General features: G+C 39.6%; 1 protein-coding gene across 1 annotated transcript in view; it reads right to left on the minus strand.

The window, feature by feature from the left end:
* Positions 1–23,512, minus strand: part of OVCH1 (ovochymase 1) — a 90,031-nt gene that overhangs the window by 15,243 nt on the left and 51,276 nt on the right. Inside the window, 5 exon segments of the mRNA XM_017875662.1 lie at positions 13,237–13,289; positions 13,291–13,330; positions 15,757–15,896; positions 16,544–16,679; positions 17,677–17,802. Coding sequence (XP_017731151.1) covers positions 13,237–13,289; positions 13,291–13,330; positions 15,757–15,896; positions 16,544–16,679; positions 17,677–17,802 — 495 coding nt within the window.

A 23,512-nucleotide genomic window follows, 5' to 3' on the forward strand; every position in this document is an offset into this window, starting at 1 on the left:
CATAATCTTATAATCTAAAGATTTCCAATGAAACATATTGATCTTTTCTTTTAGACCTGTATTTCATTCACTTTTTGAACAAATTTGAATTATATAGTTCATCCTGATTTTCTCACTCAATATTACATGTAGGGTGTTTTATTTTAAAAATTATGTGACAATATTTTATTTAATGGCTACATAAATTTATAATAAATCCATAGGATAAAGTTTATCCTATGGATTTACTATAGTTTTCTTAATTATTTAGACTAAGATTTAGATTATTTTCCATTTTGACCACTATGAAAATGCTGAATGAATCTAGTGTGTTAACATCTCTGCACATATATAAAACATATTTTAATAATATAAGTATAGCTAAAAGTAGACATACCCAGTACTTTATGATCTTAGTTTTGAAAAATATTTTTCTAGAAAACATACTCCAAGTTATACTTCAATTAGATAAAAATACGTTATATAACATTTGACAAGTATAATCATTCTTCAAAATCGTTGTCAATTTACCAGTTAAATATTCTGATTTGTTTTAAAAAGGCCAAATATTATGTTTTTTATTTATGTATTTGTCTATAAATTTCTCACTCAGGTCATTTGGTGTTCAGAATTTATTGCTTTGGGGGTTCTTGGTCTCGCTGACTTCAAGAATGAAGTCACGGACGTTCGCCGTTAGTGTTACAGCTCTTAAAGATGGTCCAGAGGAGATCTGGCCCTGTAAATGGGGATTTTGCCATTTGGTGAGTGTTTTCAATATCCATATGAGAAATTTGGTGGAGAGTTTTAAGTATTTTCCACTGGCTGGCTCTGGATATAAGTACCTTTCCTTCTTCTGTTGTTAACCACCCTGAGGGGAGAAAACTATGCTCCCATGAAAGTCCCCATTCTGTTTCAGTTGGGGAATACTGGGGCTTAATCTCTTGGAGGGGGTTGTTCCATACCAAGGGTCCTTCCATAGGTATTTCTAATGGGAGGTTTCGTCTGGCAGCAATTTTGGCCTCAGCATCTGCCCAGCGGTTTCCTTCTGCCTTTTCTCCCTCACCTTTCTGATGGCTTTGGCAGTGTAAGACTGCCACCTCCTTGGGTTTCTGCACTGGGTGCAATAACTCCATAATTTCCTTGTGGTATTTAATGGGGGTTCCCCCAGATGTTATGAACTCCCTTTCTTTCCATTTTGCAATATGAGCATGTAGGATTAGGTAAGCATACTTGCTATCTGTATACACATTTATCCTTTTTCCCTTTCCCAGTTCTAAGGCTCAGGTAAGTGCCACTAGTTCTGCTAACTGGGCGTTGGTCCCTGGGGGAAGAGGCTTACTTTAAAGTACGGTTACATCACTAACTATGGCATAACCTGCCCTTCATATCCCATTCTCCACAAATGAACTTCCATCGGTATATAGGTTAAGGTAGGATTAGCTAAGGGGACTTCTAAGAGATCATCTCGGGTGGCATAAGCCTGGACTATAATTCATTGGCAGTCATACTTGATTGGTTCCCCATCCTCTGGGAGAAAAGTAGCAGGGTTGAGGGCCACATACGTACGTATTTGAAGCACCAGTCCCTGAAGGGTATTGCCTGGTATCTAAGTAGGCGGTTGTCTGATAGCCATAAACTTCCTTTGGCACCTAGTATGCCATTTACATCATGAGTAGTCCAGACAGTGAGATCTTTCCTTGTGTTATTTTGATAGCCTCTGACACTAAGAAGGCCACCACCGCAACTACCCTTAAACAGTGAGGCCAGCCTTTTGATACTACATCAATTTCCTTACTTAGGTATGCCACTGGTTGTAGGGTTGTTCCACCAGTCTGAGTAAGGATGCCAAGAGCTGTTCCTGCTCTCTCTGTGACATATAAAGAGAAATTTTGTCCTGTGGGAAGGCTTAAAGCTGGAGCTTGTACTAGGGCCTGCTTTAAGGTTTTGAAGACTCTTTCTGCCTCTGGTTCTCATTCTACTAGATGGGTATTTGCCCTCTGGGTCTTGTTGATTACAGTATAGAGGGGCCTGGCTATCTTATATGGGGATCCATAGTTGGTAAAAGCTGGTGATTCCAAGGAACCCCTGCAACTGTTTAAATGTCTGAGGGTGAGGATAAGCCAATATAGCCTGTATTCGTTCCTTGCTGAGGGCCCTGAGGGCCCTGTTCCCTCTGGCTAACATTAGGCCTAGATATTTGACCTGCTATAGCAAAGATGGGCCTTTGAACTAGAAGCCCTGTACTCTTGATTAGCTAGAAAGTTCAAGAGATCTAGAGTAGCCTGCTGGCATGAGGCTTCCGAACTGGCAGCCAAAAGTAAATCATCCACATACTGAAGGACCAGAGTGCCTGGACTTGAGAAGTGGCCTAGCTCTTGGGCCAGTGCCTGACCAAACAGGTGAGGGTTATCCCTAAACCCTTGGGGCGAGACCATCCATGTAAGTTGGGACATGTGGTCAGTGGGATCCTCAAAGGCAAAGAGAAACTGGGAGTCACAGTGCAGGGGAATACAGAAGAAGGCATCCTTGAGGTCCAGAACAGTGAACCATTCTGCTTCCTCTGGTATTTGAGAGAGCAGGGTATAGGGGTTGGGTACAACTGGATATAGAGGAATTACTGCCTCATTGATGAGTCTAAGATCTTGCACTAGTCTCCATTGACCGTTTGGTTTTTGTATTCCTAGAATTGCGGTGTTGCAGGGACTGCTGCATTTCCTTAGTAAGCCTTGAGCTTTTAAATGTTTAACAATATCCCGTAATCCTTTATGAGCTTCAGGCCTTAAGGGATATTGCCTTTGATAAGGAAAAGTGGTGGGACCTTTTAGCCTGATTTGAACTGGCATTTTTTGCCCTTCCAAATTGTCCTTCCAATGCCCAGACTTCAGGGTTGATTCCCTCCTCAAGGAGGGGACAACAAATGGGTAACTTGTTCCCCATATTCATGTAGATAATAGCTCCAGCTTTGGCTAATATATGCCTCCCTAATAAGGGTGTGAGACTTTCAGGCATAACAAGAAAGGCATGTGAAAAGAGCAAAGTCTCCCAACTACAACTGAGGAGGGGGGAGAAATACCTGGTTACAGGCTGTCCCGGGATTCCTCGGATGGTAACGGACCTTGAGGACAGTCATCTGGGACAGGAGATTAACACTGAGAAGACTGCGCCAGTGTCCAGGAGGAAGTCAATTTCCTGGCCCTCAATGGTTAAATGTACCCAGGGCTCAGTGAGGGTGATGACATGAGCTGGCGCTTGCCCCAGGCACCCTCAGTTCTGTTGTTGGATCATCTGGTTGGGGGCTTCTGGCCCAGAGAACCTTTGTCCTCTGGGGCAGTGCACCTTCCATTCATTGCCTCAGCATAGTGGACATGTGCGAGGGGGCAGCTTGTTTCTCATTGGAAAATCTTTTGTAAGGCATCCTTGTAAACCACGCTGATAACAAACCCTACTGGACAATTGGCCTGCTCCACTTTCTGTCCTCACTGAACCACCAAGGTTTGTTTGTCTGAGGGCCATGACTAAGGCTATGGCCTTTCTCTGACCTCACTTTCCCTTTTGGGCCTGTTCCTCTTGGTCCCTATTATAGAACATTGAGGTTTCCAGGTTTAATAATGCCTCCAGATTTTGTTCCGGGCCCAGGGCTCACTTTTGGAGCTTTCTTCTGATATCTGTGGCTGATTGGGTAATAAACTTATCTTTTAGGATCAGTTGACCCTCGAGTGAGTCAGGTGACAGGGGAATGTATTTTTTTAAGGCTTCCCATAGCTGCTCAAGGCGGGCAGAAGGATTTTCTTCCTTTCCCTGAGTTATGGTGGACATCATTGAATAATTCATGGGCTTTTCCTCATTCTCCTTAGTCCTTCTAGAACACAGGTCAACAGATGTTTATGACTCCAGTACCCATGATCTGAGTCGAGGTCCCAGTGGGGATCCATACTGGGGACGGCTTTCTGACTGGTAGGGAATTTGTCCCTTTCTTCGGCTGTCATTCTATCATTTATTTGACTAAGATACCAAGTATCTCCAAACTCTCAGGCTGCAGTTAAAGCCACATTCTTTTCATTAAAGGCTAGGGTTTGATCTAACAATAGCATGACATCTCTCCAAGTGAGATCAAAGGTTTGCCCTAGACCCTGTAGGACATCTATATACCTATCAGGATCATCTGAAAGCTTCCCTGGGTCTGCCTTGATCTGCTTTAAATCAGAGAGGGAGAAGGAGACATGTACCCAGGTTAGGCCAATTTCCCCTCCCCACAGCTTGAGGGGACATAACTGATACTCCCGGGGTTTTGTGGTTCTTTTGGAGATTTGTTTGCTTGTTTCCTTCTGGGCGGGGGAGATTAGAGGAGGCTTATCATTAACAGGAAGGGGAGCTATAGNGAACAAATTTGAATTATATAGTTCATCCTGATTTTCTCACTCAATATTACATGTAGGGTGTTTTATTTTAAAAATTATGTGACAATATTTTATTTAATGGCTACATAAATTTATAATAAATCCATAGGATAAAGTTTATCCTATGGATTTACTATAGTTTTCTTAATTATTTAGACTAAGATTTAGATTATTTTCCATTTTGACCACTATGAAAATGCTGAATGAATCTAGTGTGTTAACATCTCTGCACATATATAAAACATATTTTAATAATATAAGTATAGCTAAAAGTAGACATACCCAGTACTTTATGATCTTAGTTTTGAAAATATTTTCTAGAAAACATACTCCAAGTTATACTTCAATTAGATAAAATACGTTATATAACATTTGACAAGTATAATCATTCTTCAAAATCGTTGTCAATTTACCAGTTAAATATTCTGATTTGTTTTAAAAGGCCAAATATTATGTTTTTTATTTATGTATTTGTCTATAAATTTCTCACTCAGGTCATTTGGTGTTCAGAATTTATTGCTTTGGGGTTCTTGGTCTCGCTGACTTCAAGAATGAAGTCACGGACGTTCGCCGTTAGTGTTACAGCTCTTAAAGATGGTCCAGAGGAGATCTGGCCCTGTAAATGGGGATTTTGCCATTTGGTGAGTGTTTTCAATATCCATATGAGAAATTTGGTGGAGAGTTTTAAGTATTTTCCACTGGCTGGCTCTGGATATAAGTACCTTTCCTTCTTCTGTTGTTAACCACCCTGAGGGGAGAAAACTATGCTCCCATGAAAGTCCCCATTCTGTTTCAGTTGGGGAATACTGGGGCTTAATCTCTTGGAGGGGTTGTTCCATACCAAGGGTCCTTCCATAGGTATTTCTAATGGGAGGTTTCGTCTGGCAGCAATTTTGGCCTCAGCATCTGCCCAGCGGTTTCCTTCTGCCTTTTCTCCCTCACCTTTCTGATGGCTTTGGCAGTGTAAGACTGCCACCTCCTTGGGTTTCTGCACTGGGTGCAATAACTCCATAATTTCCTTGTGGTATTTAATGGGGTTCCCCAGATGTTATGAACTCCCTTTCTTTCCATTTTGCAATATGAGCATGTAGGATTAGGTAAGCATACTTGCTATCTGTATACACATTTATCCTTTTCCCTTTCCCAGTTCTAAGGCTCAGGTAAGTGCCACTAGTTCTGCTAACTGGGCGTTGGTCCCTGGGGAAGAGGCTTACTTTAAAGTACGGTTACATCACTAACTATGGCATAACCTGCCCTTCATATCCCATTCTCCACAAATGAACTTCCATCGGTATATAGGTTAAGGTAGGATTAGCTAAGGGGACTTCTAAGAGATCATCTCGGGTGGCATAAGCCTGGACTATAATTCATTGGCAGTCATACTTGATTGGTTCCCCATCCTCTGAGAAAAGTAGCAGGGTTGAGGGCCACATACGTACGTATTTGAAGCACCAGTCCCTGAAGGGTATTGCCTGGTATCTAAGTAGGCGGTTGTCTGATAGCCATAAACTTCCTTTGGCACCTAGTATGCCATTTACATCATGAGTAGTCCAGACAGTGAGATCTTTCCTTGTGTTATTTTGATAGCCTCTGACACTAAGAAGGCCACCACCGCAACTACCCTTAAACAGTGAGGCCAGCCTTTTGATACTACATCAATTTCCTTACTTAGGTATGCCACTGGTTGTAGGGTTGTTCCACCAGTCTGAGTAAGGATGCCAAGAGCTGTTCCTGCTCTCTCTGTGACATATAAAGAGAAATTTTGTCCTGTGGGAAGGCTTAAAGCTGGAGCTTGTACTAGGGCCTGCTTTAAGGTTTTGAAGACTCTTTCTGCCTCTGGTTCTCATTCTACTAGATGGGTATTTGCCCTCTGGGTCTTGTTGATTACAGTATAGAGGGGCCTGGCTATCTTATATGGGGATCCATAGTTGGTAAAAGCTGGTGATTCCAAGGAACCCCTGCAACTGTTTAAATGTCTGAGGGTGAGGATAAGCCAATATAGCCTGTATTCGTTCCTTGCTGAGGGCCCTGAGGGCCCTGTTCCCTCTGGCTAACATTAGGCCTAGATATTTGACCTGCTATAGCAAAGATGGGCCTTTGAACTAGAAGCCCTGTACTCTTGATTAGCTAGAAAGTTCAAGAGATCTAGAGTAGCCTGCTGGCATGAGGCTTCCGAACTGGCAGCCAAAAGTAAATCATCCACATACTGAAGGACCAGAGTGCCTGGACTTGAGAAGTGGCCTAGCTCTTGGGCCAGTGCCTGACCAAACAGGTGAGGGTTATCCCTAAACCCTTGGGGCGAGACCATCCATGTAAGTTGGGACATGTGGTCAGTGGGATCCTCAAAGGCAAAGAGAAACTGGGAGTCACAGTGCAGGGGAATACAGAAGAAGGCATCCTTGAGGTCCAGAACAGTGAACCATTCTGCTTCCTCTGGTATTTGAGAGAGCAGGGTATAGGGGTTGGGTACAACTGGATATAGAGGAATTACTGCCTCATTGATGAGTCTAAGATCTTGCACTAGTCTCCATTGACCGTTTGGTTTTTGTATTCCTAGAATTGCGGTGTTGCAGGGACTGCTGCATTTCCTTAGTAAGCCTTGAGCTTTTAAATGTTTAACAATATCCCGTAATCCTTTATGAGCTTCAGGCCTTAAGGGATATTGCCTTTGATAAGGAAAAGTGGTGGGACCTTTTAGCCTGATTTGAACTGGCATTTTTTGCCCTTCCAAATTGTCCTTCCAATGCCCAGACTTCAGGGTTGATTCCCTCCTCAAGGAGGGGACAACAAATGGGTAACTTGTTCCCCATATTCATGTAGATAATAGCTCCAGCTTTGGCTAATATATGCCTCCCTAATAAGGGTGTGAGACTTTCAGGCATAACAAGAAAGGCATGTGAAAAGAGCAAAGTCTCCCAACTACAACTGAGGAGGGGGGAGAAATACCTGGTTACAGGCTGTCCCGGGATTCCTCGGATGGTAACGGACCTTGAGGACAGTCATCTGGGACAGGAGATTAACACTGAGAAGACTGCGCCAGTGTCCAGGAGGAAGTCAATTTCCTGGCCCTCAATGGTTAAATGTACCCAGGGCTCAGTGAGGGTGATGACATGAGCTGGCGCTTGCCCCAGGCACCCTCAGTTCTGTTGTTGGATCATCTGGTTGGGGGCTTCTGGCCCAGAGAACCTTTGTCCTCTGGGGCAGTGCACCTTCCATTCATTGCCTCAGCATAGTGGACATGTGCGAGGGGGCAGCTTGTTTCTCATTGGAAAATCTTTTGTAAGGCATCCTTGTAAACCACGCTGATAACAAACCCTACTGGACAATTGGCCTGCTCCACTTTCTGTCCTCACTGAACCACCAAGGTTTGTTTGTCTGAGGGCCATGACTAAGGCTATGGCCTTTCTCTGACCTCACTTTCCCTTTTGGGCCTGTTCCTCTTGGTCCCTATTATAGAACATTGAGGTTTCCAGGTTTAATAATGCCTCCAGATTTTGTTCCGGGCCCAGGGCTCACTTTTGGAGCTTTCTTCTGATATCTGTGGCTGATTGGGTAATAAACTTATCTTTTAGGATCAGTTGACCCTCGAGTGAGTCAGGTGACAGGGGAATGTATTTTTTTAAGGCTTCCCATAGCTGCTCAAGGCGGGCAGAAGGATTTTCTTCCTTTCCCTGAGTTATGGTGGACATCATTGAATAATTCATGGGCTTTTTCCTCATTCTCCTTAGTCCTTCTAGAACACAGGTCAACAGATGTTTATGACTCCAGTACCCATGATCTGAGTCGAGGTCCCAGTGGGGATCCATACTGGGGACGGCTTTCTGACTGGTAGGGAATTTGTCCCTTTCTTCGGCTGTCATTCTATCATTTATTTGACTAAGATACCAAGTATCTCCAAACTCTCAGGCTGCAGTTAAAGCCACATTCTTTTCATTAAAGGCTAGGGTTTGATCTAACAATAGCATGACATCTCTCCAAGTGAGATCAAAGGTTTGCCCTAGACCCTGTAGGACATCTATATACCTATCAGGATCATCTGAAAGCTTCCCTGGGTCTGCCTTGATCTGCTTTAAATCAGAGAGGGAGAAGGAGACATGTACCCAGGTTAGGCCAATTTCCCCTCCCCCACAGCTTGAGGGGGACATAACTGATACTCCCGGGGTTTTTGTGGTTCTTTTGGAGATTTGTTTGCTTGTTTCCTTCTGGGCGGGGGAGATTAGAGGAGGCTTATCATTAACAGGAAGGGGAGCTATAGGGAGGCTAGGATATGGGGGTAAGCTGAGAGGTCCTCCTGTGGGATGTAAATTGCAAGCTTTGCATAGTTGTGTATTCTCCTTCAGTGAAAAGAAAGCTTGGACATAAGGTATTTCACTCCATTTGCCTTCCCTCTTACAGAAAAGGTCAAGCTGCAGGATAGTATTGTAATTCATACTTCCCTCAGGTGGCCATTTTTCCCCATCAGAGAGAGAATATTGGGGCAGGTCATAGTACAGAAAAAAATGAGCTGCCTCTTTTTCAGGGTTTGTGGGTCACATTGGTTCCAATGGCTTAGGATGCATTTCAAAGGTGAGCCTGTTGATGCCTGAGTGTTTCCCATCTGAAAGACAAAATCACCTGCAGTTTTGGTTTGTTTGTTTTTCCCCCTGCCCAAGAACCCACAACACTCCCTGGTCCCTGCTGATTGGAATAATTGTGCTCACCGATGCAGCAGCAGAAACACCTCTTGCCCAAGAACCTATAAAGGTCCCTGGACCCTGCTGATGGGAATAGTTGCACTCAGCGACACAGCAGCAGAAACACTAGTTTTCCTCCTAGACCACAAGGAGGACTGAGAAAGGTCGGATTTAGTGGCCCTTACCAATGCATTTTCAAAAACCTGCACCCTTGCCTGTCCTCCTACACCACAAGGAGGACCCAGAAAAATTGGATTTAGTGGCCCTTAATGACACATTCTTGAAAATATGTTACAGTCCTAAGGATTCTCCTGTTAGTATTGGGACTTAAAAATGTTATGCCCCAAAAATGAAGTGGAGAGCCACATCCTGACGGAGGGGAGGGATCTCCAGAGTTTGAAAAGTGATGCCTTGACTCTGTGAGTTTGGAGTGCAGGTGTACAATTCTGCTCATTATGTAACCTGGTTGTGTAAGCTCATACTTGGCTCTGAGCCGCTATTATGTGTTAGGAGTACACAGAAAGGTGGACAGGAGAGGGAGAGAGAGTAAAGCTGCTGACCCTGTACACAGGCCTCATGACCAGGCTTGTGCCCAGAGAGAATAAAGCCATGTCAAAACTCCCAAAAAGAAAGAAAGAGAGAAAGAAAGAAAGAGAGAAAGAAAGAAAGAAAGAAAGAAAGAAAAGAAAAGAAAAGAAAAGAAAAGAAAGAAAAGTGATGCCTTTTGTCCTCACTTATATGAATAGGAAGTATACAATTTCTGAGGCTCCCCATATCCTAGCTTCAGGAATAGCTTTTTTTAGGCCTGCTTGTCTGAGGAGAGATCCTGAAATTCCAGGTAGTACCCTCCCACCAACAGGGCTTTGGGCAAAAATTATGTCTTTCTGATTGGTGCACCCAGGTGCCTAAAGAAGGTAACAGAGTCCTGAAGTTTATACTAGAAATCATTCTTATAGGAGAAACTAGAAAAGCACCAGAGTCAGGGAGTGGTTTTTAGAAGTGGGACTAGCCTCAGAGAAGAGAGGTGAGAGGAAGTTTGTCTGACAGGCATTAGGACTCAAGAGGCAAGTCTCAGCATAGATAGGATAGATGGGCGAGTCTCACTTGGGCAATATGACTTTAAGAGTTCTACTCGTGGCCACAGGGTCAACCAACTCGTTGTCAGGACCCTGGAACTGAATGGCTTTCCTCTCTGTTGACCCTCAGCTCAGCCCGGAAGTACAGGAAAAGCAGAAGCTGGTTCCAGGGAAACCGATGCTCCCAACTCTGAAGAGTTGGGGGTTGTTAGAGAACCCTTTCCCAGAAAGCCTGACACCTGTGTCTTTAGTCCAGTGGTCACAATAGTCGCTTTTAACTGGCTGACAGGTGCCCAGTATTTAGCCCCTGAATTCTAAGGAAAAATAGGACAGAACAGCAAGCGAAAGGGGTCTGATGGTACTTACCACTTGGTGATAGTCCCATCTGGGTTGCCAAAATGTGTCCTGAATTTATTTCTTCCAGTGGGTTATTGGTCTCGCTGACTTCAAGAATGAAGCCGCAGATGCTCACGATGAGTATTACAGCTCTTAAAGATGGTGTGTCCGGAGTTTGTTCCTTCAGAAGCTCAGATGTGTCCAGAGTTTCTTCCTTCTGGTGGGTTAGTGGTCTTGCTGACTTCAGGAGTGAAGCTGCAGACCTTCACAGTGAGTGTTACAACTTTTAAAGGTGGCACATCCAGAGTTGTTTTTTCCTCCAGGTGGGTTCGTGGTCTTCCTGACTTCAGGAGTGAAGCCACAGACCCTTGAGGTGAGTGTTACAGCTCATAAAGCTAGTGCAGACCCAAAGAGCGAGCAGCAGCAAGATTTATTGTGAAGAGCGAAAGAACAAAGCTTCCAGTGTGGAAGGGGACTCGAATGGGTTGCTGCTGCTGCCTTGGGTGGCCAGCTTTTACTCCCTTATTTGGCCCTGCCCATGTCCTACTGATTGGTCCATTTTACAGAGTGCTGATTGGTGCGTTTACAAACCTTTATCTAGACAGAGCACTGATTGATTCGTTTTTACAGAGTACTGATTGGTGCACTTCCGAATCTTTAGCTAGACACAGAGTGCTGATTGGCATGTTTACAATCTGTTAACTAGACAAAAAAAGTTCTCCAAGTCCCCACCCGATCCAGAAGCCCAGCTGGCTTCACCTTTTAATTTGTCATTTTTAAAATTAGGATATGTCATGGAAAACAGTGATTCTGAATTGTCATTTGAAATTGGTTAGACCTTTATTTATTGTACTTAATAATTTTTTTTAATATTATGAATCCTCCAATTCTAAAGAAAATCCCTCAGTGTTTTATACTTAACTAGAGGTAGATCAAGATGGTCACAGTCATGGGTTAATTATCATAAGAGGGATAATTCACTTCAAAACCATCTCTAAGTTTAACTGATCATACACAATATTTTCTGAAACAAACATTCTAGTAAATGTAGTTTGCTATAACACTCACAGTTTTCAAGGTTTCATATCAAGGATCCTAAGAACTAGTAGGCTTTCCATGATTACAGGAAAACTCTGCCCTCTTTAGTAAAGAGATGGCCAGAGGACCAATTTCATTGAGACAAGAAACAAGAGATTTAATTTAGATTGTGTAGTAACTGGTATGTAAATATCAGTAACCTTTCTTATCTATCAAAAGAGGCTAATGGTTAATCCTGTGTTTTGTGTTCTCAAAAGCACTTGGGTCAACAGTGTGTCATTCTTTCGAAAAGTAAGTGGAAAACAGAAGGCACAGGATCTGTAGTTTAACTTCAATCAAGACTAAGTCAAAGTGGTCAGGTCCTATAAATTTATTTTACAGATCTTAGCTTTTCTATTATTGATCTGTAAACACTTCTTATATCAATTACTTCAGACTTTTCTCAGCATAGTTGAAAATCCCATGTATTTGCTTTTTAGTTTTGTTTCTGTGGATGCAGAAGAGTTTTTAATTACACAGGAACTTATTTGTTTTCTTCTACTACTTCTATATGAGAAAGTCCTTCTTCATATGGTTAACTAGTATTTTCCAATTTTAGTGCCTTACGAAAACTCCTTTATCAGCTATTGCGTGATGTGAAGAATAATTTTATACATTTTCTGAATGGTAATGACAAATAAACCACATACGGTGGTCTCAAATTTTCTAGGGCCCCTTCTAGTCTATTTTCAATCACTTGTTTCTTCTGATAGTTTTAATTGCCATTGTTTTAAAGTGTACTTTAAATATCTGATAGAGCAATTCTACCTTAACCATTTGGTCATAGTTTCCCCAAGAGATTTATCAGCTAGTGCTATTTATTTACAGGATAAATTTTGGAGTTGTTTAATTTCCTCTTCATCTCTCCAGAAAAAAAATTCCATTGGGATTTGTTGGAAAATATATTTTTAAATTAATTTGTGTTGAGTTAATGAGTTATATCTTTCAGTTTTAGAACATGGTACTTTTATCTACGCAAATGTTTGTGTGTTTGTATGTATTTGTGTGCCCACACATGCAACTTGATAAACTTTCATAGTTTGAACAATAAATCTCAAATTTAAGGTTATTCCTAGTTATCATATGGCTTTTATTGCTAAATGTAATTGAAGTAATTTTCCCCTTATATCTTCTACATTTTACTGCTATGGTTTTAAGATTACAATTGCTATATAATTTGTATCTATTTTTTCTAATTTATAGTAGAAAATCTTAATATACAATACATTTTAATATTCAATTTTCCTTGTGTTCTTGGGATAAATCCTATTTGGTTCTGTCAAATGTTCATCAAATAATCTGCTGAGGTCAAGCATTGACTTAACCTGGAGGTGGTTGACAGTATACTACCGTGGCACAAAGATTATTTTCAGCAGAAAGCAATTGAAAAAAAATATAGACAGAAGAAAAACTCTCTGCCCTCCCACTCTCTCCACTAGGAAAGGCAGAACAATTCTTAGAGACAAATCTAGACTCTTATCAGCCCAGAGACGACACCAGAAGAATCTACATAACAAATCTTTCTAAAGAAACCTTAGTTTTCTACAACTGTCCCCAATATATTCACCTTCCTATGATATGCCACCCCTAGAAGCTCAAGGTCCTTTTCCTTTGTCACTTCTCTTATTTATTGTTCTTTTGTTAAAATGTTATATAAGCCCAAGTTCTAATCACTTCTTTGAGTTACTCACCACTGAATTTCCCATATAGGCATGATATATGTGTTAAGAAAATTCAGTTTTTCTCTTTTTGTCTTGTGTCAGTATCATTGCCAGAGTTCCAGCCCATGAAGCTAAGATGGTCTGAGAAACAAAACAAAAAACAAAAAACAAAACAAAACAAAACAAAAACTTCTCTACACCAACTAAAGGAAAAATCTCTATCTCTCCTACAACTACTGCTACTCTCGGTACTTCACTTCTCACACCAGATGTATGGGATTTTTTCCCCCCACAACAACTGGGTATCTTACAATTCAATTCCATTCTTATCTACCTTGGGTTAGCATGGACTGCACAGGTTAAGAGCTCAGTTTCACAAGACTGTCCTCACTCCCCAGTTCAGATGCCAATTGCAAGTCCAGGTTGTCACATGTGCTACTGACTGCCCAGCAATAAATCAGAGGTTCCCACAATCCCCTCCTCAGGTTTGATAATTTACTAAAACAACTCACAAAATTCAGGGAAACACTTTGCTTGTGTTTACCTACTTATTACAAATGATATAGTTCAGGAACAGTCAAATGAAAGATGTATATGGCAAGATATGGAGTCTGGGCACAGAGCTTCACTGTTCTTTCTGGGTACACCATCCTCCCAGCACCCTCCGTGTGTACACCAACCCAACTTTCTGAACTCTCCTTTTGGGGTTTTATGAGGGCTTCACTACATAGACATATCAATCACATCATTGGCAATTGCTGATTAAGTCAATTTCCAGTCCCTCTCCCCTACCCAGAGGTTGGGCTATAAGTTCTAAACTTCTGATCACAGGATTTGTTCCTCTGGATAGATGGGTAGAAGAGAAATATTTTTTTCCTTCCCTATACCACAGAGCTTGTAAACCCTATTTAGAGAAATTGAAAAAGAGTCATAAAACTTTTGGGGAGAAGGAAATAGAAAATAGTATGTTTTGTGAATTAGTTCTAAGTAAAGAACAGATATATAGTTGATTAATATTGTAAGTGATAACTGACATTGCTAATGTACTCTTCCTTCCCTGTCCCCTTCTTTATTTCTTTGTTTTTCCAATCTTTTTTTGCCCTGTCACCCATAGAAGAGGCAATAGGGAGACAATCTAAACTTTTCCTCCAAGCAGCACAATTTTAAGAACAGGAATCAGAGTAAATATTTTTAATCCAAACAAAATACAAGCTTGGTTTCTTAGTATTGATTAACATGCCTTCTCTTATTTAATTCTCAAAACAACCTCATGAGGCAGTGCATGGTAACAGGTGTTCTGTAAGGCAAGAACGGTAGAAGTATACATCATTTTCGTAGATACTGCAGTCTCCCCACAAGAAGCTGTGGTCTTCTTAGTGCTGAATTGGCTTAAGAACCAAGAAAGCTCGGTGCTCATCGACATTCTCCTAAATAGAAACAGAAATATTCTTAGTGCACTTAACTTCTAGGATAGTATTGTAAATCTGAAGAATAAAAAAGACAGCGGTTTAGCAATTGACTTTTTTATCCGCTCTGAGAGGACCCTACCTGCACGGAGAGTGACACCTGTATCTGGGTCCTTCTTAGGAAGGCAAAGGCCAGCAAAAAGCCATACATCCTCTTTCGCTGGGCTTTTACTTCATTACACATTTATTTCTTGATTAAGTAAACTGGGAATTCATAGACCATAGTGTGCATGGTGGTGGGATGTCTCCTCTCACAAATGAGGAAACTGAGTCTTAGAAAGATTTCAGATCATTCCCAAAGTCACTTAACTAGTATGTGGTAGAACAGAGATATGGACCCAGAACCATCAGATTTCAGAACTGTGGACTTCTATATCCCATGGTGTCCAGAAATCTTGGTTGAACACCCAAAATGCTTTTCCATTTCCCTTCTCTCTAGTCACCCTCTGGTCAGGCATGGCCATGTGACAATTCTGGCCAGAGATTTAAGTCTGCTACAGGATTCTTGGGAAAATGTTTGCTTTCCTGATAGGGATAATCCTCCCTGTCCCTTCTTCCATCAATGTAATGATGAGAACTGAAATAGCCATTATGCAACCATTAGGAAAAGCCAAAATAATTGAAGTACCTTTAGTGCTGGTGGAGTTCAACTGTTGAACTAGCAGTGTGCCTGCATTTCTCTTTGAAAATAATGAGTTTAAATCACAGTAACCAGGTTTCTAACTACTACCAATTGATAAACTCATGTAATGCCTTTTGCTGTGATTATTTTGCCTTATTAATTTTATAGTCTTAATTTTCTTGTGTTTTTGTCTAAAACTACTTCATTCATTCTTTATTTTTAGTATTTCTAAGCAAATTTAATCTAGGTGTGATCCATGTAAGAAACCTTGTTGTTCTTTGTTTTTAACTAAACCTGAGATTTTATATCTTAATTTTAAATCTGACAAAAGTTTAACAGTAAGTCTATTTCAACATCCTATAAGAGACTAGTGTATGTCACCTGTAAGCCACATATTGAATATAAAACAATCTAAACATGTTTCATAAGAGAAAATCAGTAGCATAGTGATTCATAGGGAACCAGTTACCTATTAATTTTTTTCCTGGTCCAAATCCTTCGTAAACATGCAGATGACCATGACAGACCAAACTTGTTGGCTTCATTGGGAAGTTGATAATATTAAGCTGAATGATGTGATTTAAAGGGGTGACTAACTTCCACTGGCAACTATGGCACAGATGAAACAAAGTCAGAAATTATTTCTAAACAGAATATATTGTTAGTTATTTTGCTCAGAAATTAATGCATCAATGTTATTGAGCCCCAGTGAGCCTTAGTTTTTGTGTCTGTTTCCTTATGGTTGTGAGAGAGAAAGATTTGCTCTTTAAATTATATCAAATTTATCAACTCATACCTAATTTGCCAAAATTTGTAAAGTTCACACATTATGGTGAATGGTTGACCAATTGTGGATATTGTTTTAAATTCTGATTGAAAATTTACAAGATCTGAAGGACGTACATGTGCCAGAATTTGCCCCAAACTCCCATGCATCATTTATTAAGTATCTACTATGTGCCCAAATAGTTTACATACATTATATCAGCCTCCAACATTCTTTGTAGAGATTTGACTTTTCACTTTGCTAATACATGGTCTATTTTGTTGAGAAAGTACAATTTATAAACAAGAACATTCTTACATTGTTTTGTTTTGTTTCCATATTAAAGGCCATAGATTAGGGGTTACCTAAGAGTGTATTCTTTATGGAAAAGAGGTGAAGAATAATGTTTTAAGCAAATACCAAGTGTTGATGTCAGTCAAGTCATTTTTTTCACACACTTTTTCCATTATAATAATAATTCCTTCCTTACCTCATAGTAGTTCTGTGAGAATTTCTTGGGATCTGCATGATCACTTCTGGCTTGGTCAGAAGAATATCCTCACAAGGGACCAAGTGCTCTCTGTTTGAACTTTGGGAAAGTCTGGTTATTTTACTGTCCTTTGGACCTAAAAGAATAGGAAGCAGAGAAAATGAGAATAAAACCAATATTTAACAGGCTTCTCATATGCCTTTTCAGATCAAGGTAAACAGCTCTCTTCCCTAATTGTCCTGGGAAAACAAGTAATTATTAGGAGGTGGTTGGTTTCACTGAAAATTTTCTCCATCTTAAATATTCAAAAGGTACAGGAAACAAGCACATCTCTCAGAATGATCTCTGACATAGCCTAGGGTCTATGGAAGATTACAGGACACAGCTATGGATAATACCTGTTAACTGCCTAATTCCATCTGAAAGCAGTATTCTTAATATATTCTTCCAAGAGAAAACTTTCATACGATATAAATGCTTTATTACTCACTTAACTTTTTCCAAATATGCAGTATACACAGGTCTAGAAAAATATATTCTCAGCAATGCTTTTAGGTGTCAAGGGGGGAAGCTAGCTTTCAGTTGTCTATATCAAGAAGAAAAAAACCTCACTAATTACATGTTCTAAAATTCAATCTGACAACTCTGAATTACATCGTTTACACTTACAATGCTAGAATATAATATTTGTGTAGTTTGTTTTCAAAACTTATTCTAATTTTTTATTATATCATTACAAAGAAAATTCTAATCAGAGATAATAAATTGTCCACAGCTAATCAACCAGCTAAGATTTAGAACCCAAATCTTCTGAGTCACAAGAATTACGGCTGCAGAAACCATTCTTTGTGGTATAAAACTGCAGCCACAGACAAAAGTTATCTTGCAACCAACATATCTTAGCCATTTTCAGAAATCATATACAATTCAATCAAGTTCTCTAATTGAGCAGTTTCCCTTTTGGAATTGATCAAATCTTAGGTGACTTAAGTAGATTTTCCTTTCAAACACATACTAATTTCCCCACAGAAACATAATTTCTTTCAAAATGCTGTGTATGTTTTGAAATATTCCTAAATAAAGTAATATTGATTTTTTTAGCCTTTACAAGTTTATAAAAAAACCAGACATACCTAGGACTTTCAACACTAGATAACTTATGCCAAATGCACCTTGTACAAAGGACTGGAATGTCACCCTCACCAGTGGTTCAGGACTCATGAAAGTCATTGAGTAAAGTCTTCTCCCATGTAATCCACCTAGGTTAAAAAGTGAACTCTAGTAAAAAAATAAGAATGACAATTGTACAGCAGTTTCTATATTTTAGGTAGAGCAATTAATTTAACCCACAAGGTAGGAATTGATTCCATTCTGTAAAACGAGGAAACAGGATTCCAGAACACAAGTGACTCACTCAGCATCACAAACTAGTGGGGTGGGAAGTTAGGATCTTCAACTTGGGTCCATGTACCTAATATCCATCATTATCTACTTTGTTGCAGTGCTTCCTGAAGGACAGTAGGTAGTAAATTATTTTATCTTTAAAATGACTGATACGACCTTTTTTCTCCTAGAAAAGTAACCTACTTATTAAAAATACCTCACCATGAAGATCTATGATGGAAAATATTTTCTACTTGAAAATGCATTATTTGCCTATAGTTAGTCTTTTATTGATTGCTTTGAGAACTTAAGTCAAAGATAGAAGGGAAATTTATAATCATAATTCTGACATGATTCAGAGGGCTGATTAAGCATGTGTGGAAAGAACCTGTGAGTTTCTTAGGATCAAACTCTTCTAACCTAAAAATAATTCAGTATCATTTTGTAACATTTATTTAAATGTCACCTGCTCAGAAAGATATCTGCTGATTGTACTACATACAACTATGTGGCACCTACATCCCAGATACTTCTTTTCTCCTTTCCCACTTTATTTTTTCTTCCTTAGTTCTTCCATCTAAGATGACTTATATTTTATCTTATTATGTGTTTTCTCCCTGCTAGAATATAAGCTTGATAAGGGCAGAAAATTTATTTTTTTCACTACTGAATCCTCAGAACCAAGATGACTCAGTCCCTGGCTAATAGTAGGTGCTTCACAAATACTTGTAGGATGAAAGGAGGGAGGGAATAAGAGCCAAGAAAGAGAAAAGAAGAAAAACATTCGTTGGCATTTTAAAGTATACAATGGTGAAATGCTATCTGAAGAATGAACTAATATTTCTTTGTAGCAAATAGAAGTGAATGTAACTTTTAAATGAATTGCTACCTTTAACAGGAAGAAACAGCATTTTACAGTAAAGAATACTATATAATTTAAGTAAAGAATGGTATTTCCATTATAGACTTGCTATTCTCCTAGATATAATCTGAAGGGACAGAACAATTCCATAAAGTTCAAGCTGACAATTTCAAAAATTAAAGAAATGCTAGGTTGGAAAATTACAGGGATTCCTCAGGTAATCTACAATGAAGTCAAGCGTGGTTTTCAATAGGCAATAATGATAAAGGCAAGTTTCCCCAGAAAATGTGTCTCTCTGTATAAGAATATAGTATATTATAGAAATAGTGCTATCAATTCGGAAGAAAAGACTTTTAAAAGAAAGCAGCTATAGAGTCACTTTACCATATGAGAAAATATATTTCAGCATGATTTTGAAAGTTTTTTTTTAAATTAAACATTCTGACCTCAGAATGGGGAATAAATTTTAAGCATGAAAGCAATGAGATAAAACCAAAGATCAAAGACATGTATGGATAAACAACTAAATTTAAAAAAAATTTACATTAACATAATAAATAATACAAAAGCAAATGGCAATACTAAGAATAAGCATTAAGAATAAATTAATGACAAAGGAAAGCATTAAGAATAAACTTATGACAACATTAAGAATAAGCATTAAGAATAGATGTGACCAAGGAAATATATCTTTTACATAAAGTTCATAAAGCAATAGAAAGAATAATACTAAAATTTTAAAAATGCACAAAAGACAATGGCAATTAATTTTTTAAAAAACAAGCTGGGTACAGTAGCACATGCCAGGTATTTGGGAGGCTGAACTAGGAAGATCTTTTGAGCCCAGGGGTTCGAGGTCAGCCTGGGCAAAATAGGGAGACATTGTCTTAAAACAAAGAAAAACAAAAGCAAAAAAGAAATTATCTTCATTAATGATTACTTTTAAGGGACAATTGCCTATTAAATTGACATATTAGGTTCTGGGCATGGTGAAAGAAGATCCTAGGCACTGCTAATGACTGTGAAAATTACGTTAGCCTTTCTGAAGAGTAATTTAACAAGTCTTCATGAAAAAAACAAACTCAGCAAAAATTCATAAAAAAGAAAACGTTTTGAATCCCTAGGCGTTGACCTCATTGGAAGTATACAGAAGGGAACAGAGAGCAAGGTCTCTGCTCTTACGAAGCTTTCATTTTAGTCAGGTCAATGAAGATGGTTTCATAGAGATGTCAAAGATGAAATGAAAGCCAATGTAACAGACAATGACTGTGGGAAGGAATGGATGATGCTACTTTAGACTGAGAGGCCGTCTTTGAGGAGGTGACGATTCTCTTGTTCACTTATTTATGAAGTGCCTTCTACATGTCAGGCACTGTTCTAGGCACTGAGGCTTCTTGATCCAAACAGGCAAAAACTCCAGCTCTCATGAAACTCATACTCAATCGAGAAGACACAGATAAGCCATAATCATGAAAAAAAATTATAATGTGTTAGATTCTAAACTTTTAACCCCGGACTTCAAACTTTTTGGTACCAGGGACCAGGTTCGTGGGAGACAATTTTTCCACAAACAGTGGGAGGGATGGTTTTGGGATGAAACTGTTCCATCTCAGATCATCGGGCATTAGAGTCTCATAAGGAGCAGGCATCCTAGATCCTTTGCATGTGCAGTTCACATTCCTACGAGAATCTAATGCTGCCACTGATCTAACAGGAGGCAGAGCTCAGGTGGTAATGCTTGCCCGTTGTTCACCTCCTGCTGTGTGGCCCAGTTCCTAACAGGCCACAAGTTGGTACTGGTCTGCGGCCCGGGAGTTGGAGGGTTGGAGACCCTTGTGTTAGAAGATAATGAGTGCTCTAAGAAAAGGGAACTGAGAAGTCTGGAGGCAGGGGTGTGATGCAACATACATCAGTCAATGTTGGTCTCATTAAGAAGGTGACATTCCATCAAGAATTGAAGGACATGAGGCACAAGGATGAGAAGGAGCTCTTTAAAGTGCTGGGAATAGACAGACAATGGTCCCAAGGTGAGAATGAGAGGTATTGGGAACCCATGAGCTGACAGAGAGGGAGTCTTCCAGGGAGTGTGAATTTAATTCTCGCTGCAAGAAGCCCTGGAACTGTTCTAATCAAGGGGGATGAAGGAGGTGATCTGATTCTAGGGGGAAAATGTGCCAAGCAGATAGGCTAATTAATTGTGTCACTGTAGTCTAAATTAGATTGTGCTTATAAAGAAAGATTCTTTAAGCAAACATTTTTGCTTTCTAACCCAGTGATTTAATCTCTCAGAGTTTGTCCTAAGAAAACAATCCCACCATCACAGCAGTGTCCCCGGCCTCTATGCACTTTGGAATCAAGCACAAATAGATGCCACACACATGGTCAATGACATACACAAACTTATTTTCTTTCCAGATTTCCCCATTAACCAAATTATTTCAATCACCTCCCACCTCCCTCCTTACTGCGAGCCAAAAAGCTTTCATTACATATGCGCGAACAGGAGGAGGCAAGTTTGTTTTGTTGAACAAAACAGGTTTCTCTGTGCATGAAATGAAAATGAGTGCTGGCATGTTTTCAGCAGGTCTTTTCAATCCTGCCACTTTAAAAGCCTTTAATGTATTTTTGCTTTATTTTTTCATTCACCTTCCTCTCCTGCTCTATTTTTAACCATCTTCTGACTTGCTCTTTTACAATATATATTCTTCCAGCATTCTGGCATGGTTCCACTATGTTTGAAGAAGTTGAGCCCTCTTGCCTTTTTTCCCCCTCCCTACACACACACACACACACACACACACACACACACACGCACGCACATACACTCAACCTTAAGTATATTTGCTATCTCAATTCAAAGTACTTGAAAATGTTAAGGTTTTTTTTTTTTTTTTTCTAATTCTGTGAAGAAAGCCAGTGGTAGCTTGATGGGGATGGCATTGAATCTACAAATTACTTTGGGCAGTATGGCCATTTTCACGATATTGATTCTTCCCATCCATGAGCATGGAAGTTTTTCCACTTGTTTGTGTCCTCTCTTATTTCCTTGAGCAGTGGTTTGTAGTTCTTCTTGAAGAGGTCCTTCACATCCCTTATAAGCTGTATTCCTAGGTATTTTATTATCTTTATAGCAGTTGTGAATGAGAGTTCATTCATGATTTGGCTGTTTGTCTGTCATTGGTGTATAGAAATGCTTTTGAAAAATGAGCCTGTACGGTCAAGACAATCCGAAGCAAAAAGAACACAGCTGGAGGCATCACACTACCTGATTTCAAACTGTACTGCAAGGCTACAGTAACCAAAACAGCATGGTACTGGTACCAAAACAGATACATAGATCAATGGACCAGAACAGAGGCCTCAGAAATAATGACACACATCTACAACCATCTGATCTTTGACAAATCTGACAAAAACAAGCAATGAGGAAAGGATTCCCTACATAATAAATGGCTTTGGGAAAACTGGCTAGCCATATGCAGAAAACTGAAACTGAACCCCTACCTTATGCCTTATATAAAAATTAACTGAAGATGGACAAAAGACTTAAACATAAGACCTAAAACCACAAAACCCTAGATAGAAGAACCCTATATATTGGGCAAATACCATTCAGGGACATAGGACCATGGCGCAAAGACCTTCACCGTGACTCATTACACGCAGAAAGAAATTGGTAACAAGGCTAAAATTGACCAAATAGGAATCTAATTATATCTGAAGAGTATCATTCTGTATCCACTTAGAAAACAACACCTATCATGGGAGGCAACCTAAGAGAAAATCTGCGGAGAAACACTTATGCGTAATAATTATCCATCTAATCTATATAGGCTATAATATCCAGAACCTATAAGGAATTGATAAACTAATTCTATATTTATCATGTAAAAAATATGAACAGATACTTCTCAAAATAAGACATTTATGTGGCCAACAAATATATGAAAAAAAGCTCATCATCACTAGTCATTAGAGAAATGCAAATCAAAACCACAATGAGATACCATCTCATGCCAGATAGAATGGCGATTATTAAAAAGTCAGGAAACAACAGATGCTAGAGAGGATGTGGAAAAATAGAAACGCTTTTACACTATTGGTAGGAGTGTAAATTAGTTCAACCATTGTGGAAGACAGTGTGGCGATTCCTCAAGGATCTGGAACCAGAAATACTTTTTGACCGAGCGATCCCATTACTGGGTATATACCCAAAGGATTATAAATCATGCTACTATAACGACACATGCACACGTATGTTTATTGCAGTACTATTCACAATAGCAAAGACTTGGAACCAACCCAAATGTCCATCAATGATACACTGGATAAAGAAAATGTGGCACATATACACCATGTTATACTATACAGCCATAAAAATGGATGAGTTTATGTTCTTTACAGGGATATGGATGAAGCTGGAAACCATCATTCTTAGCAAACTAACACAAAAACAGAAAACCAAACACCGCATGTTCTCACTCATAAGTGGGAGTTGAACAATGAGAACACATGGACACAGGGAGGAGAACATCACACACCAGGGCCTGTCGGGAGGCGGGGAGGTAGGAGAGGAATAGCATTAGGAGAAATACCTAATGTAGATGACGGGTTTATGGGTACAGCAAACCACCATGGCATGTGTACACCTTTGTAACAAACCTGCATGTTCTGCACATGTCACTCAGAACTTAAAGTATAGTAATAATAATAGGATTAAAAAC

The sequence above is a fragment of the Rhinopithecus bieti genome, unplaced genomic scaffold, assembly GCF_001698545.2.
Source record: "Rhinopithecus bieti isolate Rb0 unplaced genomic scaffold, ASM169854v2 scaffold_7884, whole genome shotgun sequence".
NCBI lineage: Eukaryota > Metazoa > Chordata > Mammalia > Primates > Cercopithecidae > Rhinopithecus > Rhinopithecus bieti.